The 14,763-nt window shown below is 48.2% G+C and overlaps 5 protein-coding genes across 5 annotated transcripts; 3 read left to right on the top strand and 2 right to left on the bottom strand.

Moving 5' to 3' along the window:
• Positions 1-1,074: 1,074 nt before the first annotated feature.
• Positions 1,075-2,625, top strand: N7516_004720 (glycoside hydrolase family 32 protein; the record flags this gene model as incomplete). The annotated part of the gene is made up of 1 exon (XM_057217440.1): positions 1,075-2,625. One exon carries the CDS (start codon positions 1,075-1,077, stop codon positions 2,623-2,625), a length of 1,551 nt encoding a protein of 516 aa, XP_057079323.1.
• Positions 2,626-4,005: 1,380 nt separating this feature from the next.
• tcsC (putative two-component osmosensing histidine kinase (Bos1)) lies at positions 4,006-8,099 on the bottom strand (the record flags this gene model as incomplete). The annotated part of the gene is made up of 2 exons (XM_057217439.1): positions 4,006-4,032; positions 4,092-8,099. The coding sequence occupies 2 exons, from the start codon at positions 8,097-8,099 to the stop codon at positions 4,006-4,008; spliced, it is 4,035 nt and encodes a 1,344-aa protein (XP_057079322.1).
• Positions 8,100-9,982: 1,883 nt separating this feature from the next.
• Positions 9,983-11,573, top strand: N7516_004718 (phenylalanine--tRNA ligase subunit alpha; the record flags this gene model as incomplete). Its single annotated transcript, XM_057217438.1, has 2 exons — positions 9,983-11,427; positions 11,480-11,573. The coding sequence occupies 2 exons, from the start codon at positions 9,983-9,985 to the stop codon at positions 11,571-11,573; spliced, it is 1,539 nt and encodes a 512-aa protein (XP_057079321.1).
• Positions 11,574-11,824: 251 nt separating this feature from the next.
• Positions 11,825-12,007, top strand: N7516_004717 (uncharacterized protein; the record flags this gene model as incomplete). The annotated part of the gene is made up of 1 exon (XM_057217437.1): positions 11,825-12,007. The coding sequence occupies one exon, from the start codon at positions 11,825-11,827 to the stop codon at positions 12,005-12,007; it is 183 nt and encodes a 60-aa protein (XP_057079320.1).
• Positions 12,008-12,490: 483 nt separating this feature from the next.
• Positions 12,491-14,471, bottom strand: N7516_004716 (uncharacterized protein; the record flags this gene model as incomplete). Its single annotated transcript, XM_057217436.1, has 5 exons — positions 12,491-12,725; positions 13,020-13,113; positions 13,434-13,928; positions 13,983-14,335; positions 14,419-14,471. 5 exons carry the CDS (start codon positions 14,469-14,471, stop codon positions 12,491-12,493), a joined length of 1,230 nt encoding a protein of 409 aa, XP_057079319.1.
• Between the last annotated feature and the right edge of the window lie 292 nt (positions 14,472-14,763).

Raw genomic sequence — 14,763 nt, 5'->3', positions numbered from 1 at the left:
CTTGGATTACCAAGGCACATGTAATAGTAATTCAGGTATTTTAATTTTTCTAAATTAAGGCATTCAGGCATAAACCCCTCCCCAAAAGGGGTTTTGACCCCGGGGCCCCTATACGTCTTCGTAACCCGGCGATATTAAACCTTCCTAGAAGTGGCATTCAGATCTACGCAGCTCAGATTCTGAAAAGCAAAATCAGTTCAAGCAAGGCTTATCACATGTCAAGTCAATTTCTATATGAAACAGCACCAAACTAGATATGGTTTCATTTTAACTGATGCAGAGTTTATTGCTATGTTGTAGATCGCAGAGGAAATCTCGAAATCTCGGAGGCTATTCCTTGGTCTAAGGGAAACAGATCTGCACGACGTCCTCAATTAACGGTTCTCCTTGGACTGTGGTACCTTGGAGTACTCGCAGCAAACGACCAAACCCTACCCCTTGCCGTAATTTGACATATCCCGTTTTTTTTTATATATAACTTTCTTCAGAGACTTGATATTGTGGAGAGGTGGAGAGGTTACTAAACAAGACAAGCACAAGTTATAGCAATGAGAATTATTTCTTCCAACATTTACTTTTTAGACCGAACGACGGAATAAGGGAAGATCAGCGGGAAAAAGTCGGCGGGTAGCTTGCTATAAGCCAACAGTGGTATATACTCCGTACCTAGGTAGTCTTTTACGCATACATTTAACTAAAATTAACTAAATACAGATGGGATCTTCCTCGCTCTTGACCGAAAGGGTTGATGAAAACCGTGCACGATAGCCCCCTAATTGCTGGCTGGTCTTGTTGTCGCCAGGTGGTAAGCACAAAGAGCTACCTAGGTAGTGAAGCATATGACATCAACAGAAGCACTCAGGAGATGAGAAGGAGTATGCTACACCCACCAGACCCTGGACCCACCACACGCAGGCCCACGGACTCCGGAGATCTACGTATTACTTGCTACAACATATAGTTATATATAGTACCTCCTGACTTTCATCTTCACACCCTTCGTTCGCGATCGCTTGTACTTAAGACTCATCTATCATTACCACGTTGCAGTGTTTCGTTGCACTCTTCGCAAAGATGCTGGCGTTCCGTGGTTTTTCATTGCTATCACTCGCCTTGTTTGCCAGTACAGTCCCACTTGCTGCCAGCCAAGCCCGGCCTAGCTATCATATCACCCCCGAAACGAAATGGATGAATGACCCCCAACGTCCCTTCTTCCTCGGGAATGAATGGCATTTCTATTACCTTTACAATTCCGACTTTGACAGCTCAGGCTCCGATCCAGGCGGCGGGACAGAATGGTATCATGTCACGAGCAACGACATGGTGAACTGGACTCGTCAGGGTGTAGCCATCGAGAAATACAAACCCAATCCTCCCAACGGCGTGAACCTGGGTGACATCGAGACTGGCAGCGCGGTAGTGGACGAGGACAACAAGGCTGGCTTTGGCAAAAATGCCGTCGTGGTCATTGTCACACAGATGGCGGATGGGGTGCAACAACAGTCTCTCTTCTATTCAACCAACAAGGGCGTCAGCTTCGTCCCTTACAAGGGAAATCCTGTTATGCCAAGCCCAGATCCGGACTCAAAACCCGTATTTCGAGACCCCAAGATCTTTTGGGATGGTGAAGCAGGAAATTGGGTCATGTCTCTCGCGGAAGGTGACAGAATTGGTTTCTATACCTCTCCAGATCTCAAGACCTGGAAGCATACATCCTCGTTCACTCCGAACACTGGTGTTAACCTGGACCCCGTCGAGTGTCCAGACCTATATCAGATCGACCTAGACGGAGAGCCTAAGAAGCGCACCTGGATCCTGGCCGCAGGTGCAAAAGGAAGCACCGTGTATTGGATCGGGAAATGGGACGGCAATGACTTCACAGCCACAGACGCGAAGCCGCAATTGATGGATAACGGGCCCGACTTCTATGCCACGGTCAGCTGGAATAATCCAAAAGATACGTACGGCAGTCGCTATGCAATTGCCTGGATGAATAACTGGGAGTACGCAGCTTCGCTACCTTATTACGGGAACTTTGCTGGTCAGACCAGTATGGTTCGGGAGGTTAAGCTCAAGACCATCAATAATTCTTCTACCCTTGTTAGCAGCCCAATAACAGGGTATGAAGGAGTTTTTGGCTCTGCCAAATCCGTGAGTAAGAAGACCATTACAAAGGATCCGAAATCTGCATCTTTGCCCAGCGACCTAACGGAAGATGCGTACGCCATCCGCGCAACGATCTCCAAGACAGCCGGTGACGACGGCAACGAAGTCCGCTTTCGCATCAAATCCGACGAATCTTTCAGCACAACCGTTGGTTATAACTTCAAGAATTCCCAAGCGTTTTTGGTGAGGGATTCCGACGGTTCCGCGACAGATTCCATGCCATCGGATCCGAAGAAGGCATACAACACTTCGGCTATGGCGCCGAATCCTTCGGGAGGCAGCACGGTTAAGCTGGACATATATGTGGATTCGAACTCGGTGGAGGTGTTCGTGGATGACGGTGTGGCTGTGCTATCAGGGCTCATTTATCCGAATAAAGCGGCGGAGGGTGTTGTGGTTGTGTCCGATACGGGAAGCTTGACGTTGGTGTCATTTAGTTATGCTGGGTATGAGGCGTAGCTTCTAGCCACTTGGGACTTTGCTTTTTATTGGCTTTTATTTCTATCAGAAAATTAGACATCTGCCCACCAAAGTTGTTGGAAATGTAATCATCTATCTATAATAAAAATCAGGCAGTTTTTATATAAGAAAAATAGACCGAGGGGTGCACTAAGCCGTACGTTATGTATAGTAAAATATTTCTCTCGTTTTGAACCGTGTTCTATAGTTTGCCGCTGATTATATATTCTAGGAGGATATTGGATATAGCCGAGGAATCTTTTTTAGGTGAAGACAGCTTCCAAACGATTCCTAAGAACGTGGGCCGCTGAGTAAGAGAGAAGATCACCTGCAGCGAAAGCAACATCAAGAGCGTGCTAGTGATGATTCTGTCATCCACACTTAGAAATCCAGGAAAGAATTACTTCCGATGGTTCGTGGACGTATGTGAGATGACATAAGTTATAGACTTCCGAAGAGATAAGAATATATATCTAACAGGAGGAAGGACATTGGGGGCAAACAACTAGGCAGCCACACCGTCAAGAGGTTCTTTTGAGACTCCGGTAAAATATCATGTGGATGAGAAACGAAGGCGTGTTCATTGTGTCTGATAGGGATGGAAGAAGATGGACACATGAAGGGGAGGGAGTATAATAAAATATAATAAAAGAGGGAGAGGAGAAGAGGGACTGTATATATAAAGTCGGTGCCAGAAACTGCCTAAAACACCAGTACTGATCGAATAGCCAAAATCTAGGTAGGACATAGAAGAATAATTGATGTCGTCAGGTATACCATGAAGAAAATAGAGCACGCGATGTAGGGTTGGGAAGCGTTAAAGATAGGTAGTCTAGAACAGATAGATCGTGAGACAGCTCGCAGCAGCGAGCTAAGTGGGAGATACCCATAAACGATAGAAAAGAAAAGACCATGAGGAAATTGAGCGGTGTTCTTGTGCCGCGCTTGATATGATCGGTAGCAAACTAAATACAGTACAAGAATGGACGGCATAAAGATGCTTCGGGTGTGGGACGAAAAAGCGAGAGGCTAGATGGTCAAGAGGAAAAAAAGTGGTAGAGAAAGAGGTAAAAAAAAGAATAAAGCGCCCCTCTGATAAGCGAAAACTCCCCTATTCGGTCATCCTTCCATATAGATCAAACCAGGTCCAATCGTAGACTGCGCCAAACACCACCTCCAATAGGAGGAGAAATGAAATTCAGAAGAAAAAAAAAGCGAATGCAATGGTGGAGGTTGATGACGGATAATCATAATAGACGGGAGGGGAAAGACGTAGGTGGGTATGAAGTAGACAAAAGTAGATGAGACTCATATAGACACTCATATAGACAGGGTATAGTCGCATCGAAATCATCTGCATGGAAATAAAATATGCTAAACTCATGTACTGTTGGATCGTAGCAATGCCTGGAGATAATTAGCCAAGCTGTTTTGAGAGTTCGAATCTGAACATACAGCTAACGTACCCGCTCGTCGATCACCTCTTCTTTCTCTTCCGAGGGACTGACCACACTGCCCCGGGCGATGGGACCAGAGCTTGTGACAGACCGGGAATCTACAACCGGGCGAGGGGACGGCAAGGGCTGCTGCTTTGACCGTTGTTGTGGGGCCTGCGGCTGTTGGTTTTCGTTCATTGAGTAGTTGGGGTGCATTTCCCCGCTGCTCGAAATCCTAGACTCCTTGCTCTTCTCCAATAGCGACCCGCCAAGGGTAGCACATTTGAGGATAGTTTGCATCATCTGGTTTTGCTTGAGCGGCTTGGACAAGTACTCATCCATCTGGGCCTGAATACACTTCTCCCGATCACCCAACATGGCGTGAGCAGTGAGTGCGATAATTGGGGTTCGTTGAAGCCCACTCTCGCGTTCATATTCACGGATCTTGCCAGTGGCTTCAAAGCCACCCATGACTGGCATCTGAACATCCATCAAAATAACATCGTAACGACGTTTCTTGACAGCCTCGACAGCTTCCAACCCGTTACCAACAACAAACACATTGTGATTATGCTTCTGAAGAATCTTCATGGCAAGCTGCTGGTTCACGTCGTTATCCTCCGCGAGAAGAATATCGAATGAACGTGAGTTGTCGGTGGTGATCGGCGTTGACCGGCCTTCCAATGCTGGTAGCATACCGTTGCCAAGATCAATCGGCTGACACGGGGTAGTCATGTATGAGCTGATACCAAGGTCCAAAGCTGACTTCAAGCTAACGCACACCAAAGGACAGACCAACACAATCGGAATGTACTTGAACTCGTCAAACGTCCGCAAGACACGGGCTGTGTCCACCGAGTCAACAATAATAACATCGTAGGCATGGCCTGATTCCTTGCCAGAAGGATCTTGGATCTCGGGCGGGGGAACATGTTCTTCATTCCGCACAACCAACGGCTCTAGGTCAATCTTCTTCAACATCTTCATGACGTTGGTAGCTTGAACACCGTTCTGGCCCTTGTCGATGAACAACACGCGGTGGTTCTTGTATGGCAAGAGCTGATTGGCAATGACACTCAAAGACTGGTCTGCGAGTTTCACCACACAGGTGAAGTGGAAGGTACTTCCATGTCCATATTCGGAAGTTACCCAAACGTCACCACCCATCAAATTTACAAGACGCTTGGAAATCGACAATCCCAACCCAGTACCGCCGAACCTGCGGGTGGTTGAGCCATCGGCTTGTTGGAAGGTATCGAAAATGAGGTCAAGTTTATCCTCTTCAATTCCAATGCCCGTGTCGGACACTGAGAATTCAAAGGCGTATTCGTTGGTGGTGCATTGTTCTCTGTCCGACTTTCGGATAGTGAGCTTAACTTCACCATGCTCGGTGAACTTGATAGCGTTGCCAACAAGATTGAGAATGATCTGGCGGAGACGGAATGGATCGCCAATGACATAATCAGGAACAGTGTTGTCAACTTGGTAGGTCAAACTCAAGAACTTCTCGTTGGCCTTGACAGCCAAGGTCTTGAGAGCATTGAAGACAGTACCTCTGACGGTGAATGGAATGCTCTCGATAACCATGCGATTGGCTTCGATCTTGGAAATATCCAGAATGTCATCAATGATAGTTAACAAACTGTTCGCCAAGTTGTGCACGACGTTCAACATCTCTCGGGTGTATGGCTTGAGATCATCCGTATCCAAGGTCAACTGGGTCATTCCAATGATACCGTTCATGGGCGTTCTGATCTCGTGTGACATATTGGCCAAGAACTCTGATTTGGTGCGATTGGCGAGTTCGGCAGCTTCCCTGGCGGCAGTGTTTCGCTGGATACTATCTCGCAGGTTGGAAACCATCTTGTTGATCTTCCGCTTCAGCTCGTCCATTTCACCAGACGCGTTGACCGTGATCAACTTGGTAAAGTCACCGTCGGTGGCAGCATCGGTAATTTCACCGAAAGCACGGACTTGCGATGTCAAGTTCTCGGCCATGGTGTTCACGTCCTCGGTAATTTCCTTCCAAGTACCCGCAATACCCTCCACGTTGGCTTGTCCACCCATCTTGCCGTCAACACCGACATCTCGGGCGACCTTCTTAAGCTCAGTAGCGAATTTGGCGAGTCGACCCACCATGTGGTTGATGGTGACCTTAAGCGTGAGGATTTCTCCCTGGGCATGTACTTCGATCTTTTTGCTTAAGTCTCCCTTGGCAATAGCTTGCGTGACATCGGAAATACTTCGGACCTGAGACGTCAAATTCTGCGCCATGGTGTTCACATTGTCCGTCAGGTCCTTCCATTTTCCTTCCACGTTGTCGACCTTGGCCTGACCACCGAGGGTACCGTCTGTGCCGACCTCACGAGCCACTTTACTAACTTCGAAAGCAAAGGTGTTGAGACGATCCACCATGCCATTAATCGTGCTCTTGAGGTCGAGAATTTCTCCTTGTACGTTGGCAGTAACCTTTTTGGTTAGGTCACCCTTAGCGACCGCGGTAGTGACATCCGCAATCTCACGCACCTGCGTGGTCAGGTTGTTGGCCATGCGGTTGACGTTTTCTGTCAAATCCTTCCATGTTCCTTCAACATCATTCACGGTAGCTTGGCCTCCAAGAACACCATCGGTACCGACTTCCTTGGCAATCTTGGTGACTTCCTGTGCGAATTGTCGTAGTTGGTCCACCATGGAATTGATAATATTCTTCAACTCTGCGATTTCTCCCTTACAGTTGGCCTGGACCTTCTGCGTGAGATCACCCTTGGCGACAGCCTTTGTAACAGTAGCAATATCTCGCACTTGCGTAGTAAGATTGTTGGCCATGGCGTTGACATTAACCGTGAGTTCGTTCCACATGCCCTGGACACCCTCAATCTGAGCTTGTCCTCCCAGCACACCTTCCGTACCGACATCACGCGCGACTCGAGTAACTTCTGTTGCAAACGTTCGGAGTTGGTCTACCATGGTATTGATCGTTTGTTGCAACTCCAGAATTTCACCTTGGGCCCGGCTCTCAATCTTCTGACTAAGATCACCGTGGGCGACCGCGGTAGTTACGGCGGCAATTTCTCGCACTTGATCAGTCAAGTTCTTGGCCATAATGTTCACGTTCTCCGTAAGCTCTTTCCAGATACCATGGACGCCAGTGATCTGGGCTTGTCCACCGAGTATTCCTTCAGTACCGACTTCGCGTGCGACACGAGACACTTCGCTACCAAAGACTTGTAGTTGATCCATCATAGTGTTAATTGTTCGTTTGAAGGTTGCAATTTCGGGGTCCATTTCCAGCGGGTGAATTTGGACCTTCATGGACAAGTCACCGTTGGCGACTTGAGTGATGATACCACCGATTTCACGCAAAGCTTTCTGGAAGGCCTCGTTGGCCTGCTGGTGCTTACGCAACTCACGTTCGAGGAGAACGACATCCTCATTTTCGACCTTGGTAAGAGCACGGCGAGTGTGCTCCTCCTGTTTCTGCAATTCGTCGCGAACCTGAGCAATAATATCCTTTTGGCTGCTTATCTCCTCGGCCTGCTTTTGTACGTGGTTGCGGAGGAAGCTAATATCTTCCTCCCGCACGACACGGGTGCCGTTATCATCTTCATCATCGGATTCGTCGTCTATTTCTCCCAGGGGCGGTTCGTCCGCGGGGACCGGGATCGCTTTTTGCTGCTGTGACAGAGAGTCAGAATCTTGACCGGACGACAAGCGAGAGAGCCCAAATGTCCTCAAGAAATTCCTCTCGTTGGTCTCTTCAGCAGACGGAGTGGTCTGGTAGGGGTCCGCCTGCTGTTGGAAATTGTGGTGACTGACAGCTTGGAATTCCAGATTGTGCACGCGGCGCACCAGGGCCTCAAGCTCGGCTTCGAAGGCTTCCTTGGCGGGACTGTTTTCTCCGGGAAGTTTGGCCGATTTGGTACCGTTGGCTAACTGGAAATCAAATGGGGGCGAAGAGGAACCGGGGATAGATTCGTCTCTTGCTAGATTCTGCAGCACGGCAGCCGCGGCCACGAGTGTCTCGTCCGCGCTAGCCATTGTGGCCTACATAGGTTAGTTCATAGTACAAAATATCCAAGACATATTTTATAGTACCAATAACCCTAGTTGAGAATTATGGGATGTAGGGTATCAGAGATAATAAAGCTTCAGGATCACTCACTTGGTTAAGTCTGGATCCTGACCGGATGACAGAGATATAGTCTAATTAAGGCGACATGAGGGGGGCAAGTCCAAATAGAAGATAGGAATAAAATAGAACCCGAGTCAACCGGGGGGATAGATATGAAAGGGAATCTGGGAAACCTTGGGAAAGTCGGGAAGGGGGAAAATAGGTGGATAAGCCTTGGAGCCCTGGAGCCCTGGAGCCCTGGAGAACGCGCCCGGTTATGTAAGCCACCACTTCGGATGGCTCTGCGGGGGGGAAAAGACAAAAAGAAACTTAGAAACAACAGATAATAGAAAAAAAAAAAGTTTATCAAATCACCCCCCAAAAAAAAGGAGGTTTGAGGATGAGAAGAGAAAAGCGGGAATTTGGATGGGGGGGAGGGGGAAAGAGATTTTGAAAGGGGCGGTGATAGTATGTCGCCTCTTTGGGGTTTTTTGGGGGGGAGGGGGGAATAATTTTTTTGGAGGGAGTTTTTTGTTCTTTCTATGTGTCTCAAATGTGTTAGGTAGAATCTATAAATCGCCTGTGATCAGGAAAAAGAAGAAAAAAATAGAATAAAATGGACCAAATTGGGTAAAAATAGGTTCTGAAAAAAAATGGGTTATGTTTCTGCACATTTTGAAATCAATGCCCAGGTGACTGTATGGGGATGCACGGACTGATCTAGTTATTAGTTAGCTAGTATGTTATATTGTATACCTAGTTACATGGGTAAACCTACATGGGTACTCCGTATATATATCTGAGGTACTTCGTATGTTATATCAACATGCATAATGTATCTATATGTACATACCAAGTATCAAGTTAACTAACTACATAGTTACCTACCTAGGTATATCAATACCGATACTCCTTACGGAGTACAACATACACAATTCCCGTTTCATCTCCAGGTATAGAAGTGATCGACTCTGGAACTAGTGTCGATCACATAAGGTGGCTCCGGTTCGTGGTTTTGCTCTCAATAGCCTATTTCCATATCCTTTGAATGGTAAATTACTTCTCATCCCCTTCTTATTCCCAGAGGAAACGATAGGCGAGACAGAGTTTGAAGAACAATTAGCTGGGATCTAGTGGGATCCAGTCGTAGTTAGTCTGAGCCTATACAGAACCAACGAGAAATGTCTGTTCGTTTTAGGGTACTGCCACAGATCCATAGTTTGATTTACATCGCAATTTGCGTCTTTTTTTGGTGGCTGAGCCGTCGGGCTTAGCGTCTCCAGATGTTCCGTTTTCCTTGGTTAAGGTATTGGCCCCGTCTATTGGTCACATGGGGACCTCGTGCGGTGGTGAGGATATGAAAGCTGTTCACTACTACAACATATATATGTACTGACAGCTCCGGGGAAAAAAAAAAGGAAAAAAAGGAAACCATGTTTGTAATGGGTTATGATTCTGTATAGATCCTTTATAGATGAAATAAAATCCAGTAGAAAAAAAAAGGATACCTGCAATATACAATGTTGGAGGTAACTAGCAGATACGTTATTTCCTAACTAACCTTCAAATGTTAGAATGGTGGATGGTAGACCGTGGATGTGTCCCTCTAAGGGCAACTCATCAGCAAGTCAACTGGTCAACAGTAAACAATCAAATGGCGGGGTGGAAACAGCACAAGTGGTCGGTGTGCCCTGACGTATTTATCTTTTGGAATCCCGCAGAGTCATAATTCTGTGAAATATTGTCCGATCAAAAGAACGACCTTCAAAACACCCGTCAAAAATTGACTCTGCAGGAGAAGGCTGCAGCCATGGCGTCCGACTTGACAAACCAGATTTTGGACGCCCTGTCCGCGTCTGATGCGCCCATCCTCTCCAACGATGCCTTCCCCTCCACCCCCTCATTGAACGTTAAGAGTGCGCTCGACCGCCTTGATTCACGCCAGATGGTCGAATATGAGACCCTAGAGAAGGAAATTGTTACTCTCACTGCTGAGGGTCAGGAGATTGCCGCCAATGGCAGTCACGAGGCCAAGGTCTTCGCCGTGGTACTTGCTGCCATGGACGGATTGAAGATCTCCGACTTGCCCGGAATTGTGGGCAAGGAGAATGCCAAAGTTGGCCAAGGAAATGCCTTCAAGCGTGGCTGGATTAAGAAGGACCAGGATTTGCTGCGGGCATCCGCAGACTCAATTGTCGATGAGACGCAACAGCAACTGCTTTCCGTTCAAAAAACAAAGACTCTGGAGGATAAAAAGGTCCTGGCTGACCTCAAGCGGAGAAAATTGATCGGTCTGGCAAAGGAGATTTCGTTCAGGATCACCAAGGGTCCCAAGTACGCCCCAAAATTTGTCAAGGAGCAGACCGACCTCACCCCGGAGATGATTACCAGTGGCTCGTGGAAGACGGCGCACCTCAAGCCCTACAACTTCAATGCTAAGGGCGCCCCGACTCCATCTGGTACACTACACCCGCTGAACAAGGTCCGCCAAGAGTTCCGCAGCATCTTCTTCGACATGGGTTTCGAGGAGATGCCCACCAACCGCTTTGTTGAGACCGGCTTCTGGAACTTCGACGCTCTGTTCGTGCCCCAGCAACACCCCGCCCGTGATCTCCAGGATACCTTCTACATCTCCGACCCTGCCGTGGCAGACGGTCCTCGCGAAGATCCTCCCAACGACCCCCACCGCCCCGCACAACTAAAGTCCGAGAAGGCCCTCGACTACAAGAAGTACTGGGACAACGTCCGCGAGGTCCACGAGCACGGAAAGTTCGGCTCCATTGGCTACCGCTACCCCTGGAGCGCGGATGAGTCGCTCCGTCTGGTGCTCCGCACCCACACCACCTCCATCTCGACCTACATGCTGCACAAGCTGGCCGCCAACCCCCGGCCGGCTCGCTTCTTCAGTATCGACCGTGTCTTCCGAAATGAGTCCGTCGATGCTACTCATCTGGCAGAGTTCCACCAGGTCGAGGGTGTCATTGCTGACTTCGGTCTGACCCTTGGTGGCCTGATTGGATTCATGGAGGTCTTCTTCGCCAAGATGGGCATCCACAAGCTGCGCTTCAAGCCCGCCTACAACCCTTACACTGAGCCTAGTATGGAGATCTTCGGCTACCACGACGGTCTGGGCAAGTGGGTTGAGATCGGTAACAGTGGCATGTTCCGTCCGGAGATGCTGGAGGCTATGGGTCTGCCTAAGGACCTGAGAGTCTACGGATGGGGATTGAGTCTGGAGAGACCTACTATGATCAAGTACGTTGTTGCATCACCTACCATTTTATTTTCATTTACTAATATCTTCTAGGTACGCCGTCAGCAACATTCGTGAACTGCTCGGTCACAAGGTCGACCTGAACTTCATTGAGACCAACCCGGCTGTTCGTCTTGAGAAGGATTAAACAGGAAAATACACATAGAAGAAAAAAAAACCAAAGAACGTGCTTTTAGTTGTGTCTTGCTTATGGGGTTTCCCGCTTGCAATCACGAGTTTATGTGGAAGGAAACGTATTACATATCAACGATGGACAAGATGTGAATAAAATACTTGATAAAAAAACGAATCCAGCATAGCCAGTCGATGTAGAGACAATTGAGTAAAAAAGCCGACTGTCGAAATGCTATTCACCTAGCATGTGTCTGTCTACAATGGATGTCTTACCCGTATCTGTGCCCCGGTGCATGGATCTCTGCAGCAGTGGCTCTTCAGCAGGCAAAGCTCGGAAGCATAATCTTCGGCAATGAAAAGTATTTCTACCTCCTCACTCATGGAGCTAGAGACACCGAAGACCAAGACCAGCGAACCAGTCTGGTTTTCTGGGCCTACAAAGAATGAGGAGGCCTTGATATGCCGAGAAGGGAAAGTAATAAACGAATAGGAAACAGACAGAGACTAAGAAATATATGAAAGGGATATCGTTTCGATTTTTGGCATAGCTTTTTTTTTTGGCTTGTGCTTCATGAGGTTGGGTGGGAGTCTATAACAGGAAGAGAACAGGCGATATTCATAGAGAAAAAAAAACCTGACCCATTAAGTCGTCGATATTCCATTCATTTCGAGAGATAGGTAGGAAAACAGGAGTTTCTCAGAGGAGAAAAAGAAAAAAAAAGAACTAAGGAACAGAACTATATCCCTTGCGTCCTTTTTTTTGGTCTTGAAACCAACTCCCCGAACACGGACCATCAAGCCACGGTTCCTCTGTGACGAATTAGCCTTCGAACATGAAACATGCAGGATGTATGTAGATGATCATAACGTACCATCAAATAAACCCGTCAACACCACCCGGTAGAAAAAAACCACATTGCTGCGGATGATTTAGCGCTGGCTGGAGGCGGCCCAGACGTTCTTGAGGTATCCATCACGCTGGGTGAGGCGGTTGAAGGAGTCATCGCTCTCGCCGCGGGCACGGATGAAGCCGCAAAGAGCGTAGGTCTGGTTCTCGCCGGTGTAGCGGCCGTTCTCGTCAACCTTGCCGACGGAGAGCTGGACGGAGGCGTGGTCGTTGGCCTTGATGATGCGGTTGGTGGCGCTGCACTTGCGGGGCACGTAGCTGTTGAGAGGGGGGTCATGTTAGTTGACTGGGTTCTTCTTTTTGGAGTTTTGCGAGTGAATGTGTTCCCCTCTGATACCCTGTGTGTCCTGGAAATTTTTCTGGTGGCTCGCCAACGATCGCAATTAAGCAGCGCTGTAGATTTTTTTTCAATCCTCGCACTCTCCGATCGCACTGGGTCCAATTCTTTGGCTTGGGATCGAGATGGGATTGCTGATTGTATGCGGCCACGCAGACACAGGGCACAGGGTGTTTTGGGACTGGGAGAACGGGTGTAAATTCCATGGCACGTACAGATCGACGATCTCTCCCTTGTCGTTCTCCATTTTGGCGGGTTTGGTGTTGAGGTTTTGACGGGCGACGGTGAGGTTGGAGGTGGAGGGTTTTTCTGCCGCACATTAAATTGAAGACCTCAAATGATTTGTGTGGGTCATGTGACATTTTATCGAGGGCTGGCGTGGCCGAAGTGGGGCAAGCGTGGCTTTAGTGGAAACCGTACTGGAGGCCGTGGCAATTTCAACTCTAATGTTCATATCGATTGCTGGATACGTCTATTTAGGGCTGATTGTACTAGTTATGGGTAAATGTAAGTATTTTACAGATTACTCTTTTCCCTTTGTTCCTGTAACACGTCCTTCTTCCATCCCACGGCCACCTCTCGTGCACTTCCTTTTTTAAACCGCACAAGAACCACTCTTTCGGACTCACCTCGCTTGGAAGACCCTTTCAGCTCAGGTCCGGGATCATTCAGTCCTAACACAGATCGCCCATCGCTGGTCATAAGAAGCATTTTTGGAGATATGCATTTTTCTGTCCATGGGGGAGAACCCGAATGAACAAACTTAACAAGCGCTTGACGACGCTTCTCCATCTCTTCCACGGAAGCATCTGCACGAGGCTCCCTGTCCAGGAATCCCGACACCAAATGCAAAAGAAGGAACTGTGGTGGGAATAGAATAATTTCTGCCTTTTGGGCACGACTAACCCACTCTGAGGCTGGAAGAAACTGTGCCTCCGTAACCTCGATTCCCCCATCGCTCGTGGGAATCTGGTGCTCCTCGTGCTCTCCCTCTGATGGGAGTTGGTCGAGAAGCTTCTTATCCACGTTGATGGGCAAAGGCAAGAAATACAGATACATCTGAGTGGTGTATCGCTTGGGGGCATTTGTTGGCGTAACCCAGCGAGTAAAGGGAATTAATTGGCCTGTAGAGTCAGCGTGCTGCTTTCATGTCTCAATTACACGAGCTAGACACTTACCTATATCGGGCTCCGCATCAGCACTTTGCTGCTTCAGCCATTCATCAAAGGTGGTCTTGTTCTGATGAATGAGCCGTCTGCCTGCCTCTCGGATAGGCTCGTCGACGGCAAGCATCTTCCCGGAGTTCCGGTCTTTAGCTAGAAGGATTCCACTCTCTTCGAAGAGTTCCCTTATCGCTGCACGTCGGTAACTAGGGGAATCTTCATGCCGTGCTAGGTCTTCGGGTGGTGGGCATTCCCCGTCTTGGCTGGATAGGTTGCCACCTGGAAAGACATGCGCAGAGGCAAACGACGTAGAGGTCTTCACGCGATGAAGAAGAAGGATTTCATTCTTTGGGGATATCAGAAGTACGCTATATAATAGTTAGTTTTTACTATTTATGAAATGTCTCCCTGTGGACATCACCAGTCATGTGGTCCCTTGCTGCTAGCTTACCTAGAACTAGGCCGGGGCACCGCGGGCTCACTATCACGTTTTGAGCTGGACATTTTCAGAGGATTGGAAGAAATTGTAGTCGTGTATTGTCTCAAAGCGGACTTATCGCTTGGGCGCTGAAATGACTGAACCGAGGCAATATGCGATGCAAGAGATGTCCGAAAAACAAGACTAACAGCAAATCGATGACCCAATCGTTGTGATAAGTGACGAGAAATAGATCTTTGACAGATAAAAGGCATCGTGGCCTCGAAGCCGTTCCTGTTCCTCGGCTTCTCAATATAGTGATAGGCAAAGACCCGAGAGCCTAGGCAGTTCCTCGGTACCCCGCGTGTAGCTTAACCT

Source organism: Penicillium verrucosum (assembly GCF_028828655.1).
Source record: "Penicillium verrucosum strain IBT 35672 chromosome Unknown utg000001l_segment0_segment0, whole genome shotgun sequence".
In the NCBI taxonomy this organism is placed as follows: domain Eukaryota; kingdom Fungi; phylum Ascomycota; class Eurotiomycetes; order Eurotiales; family Aspergillaceae; genus Penicillium; species Penicillium verrucosum.
Note: the sequence above shows the minus strand (reverse complement) of the source record. Positions and strands in the feature narration are given on the sequence as shown.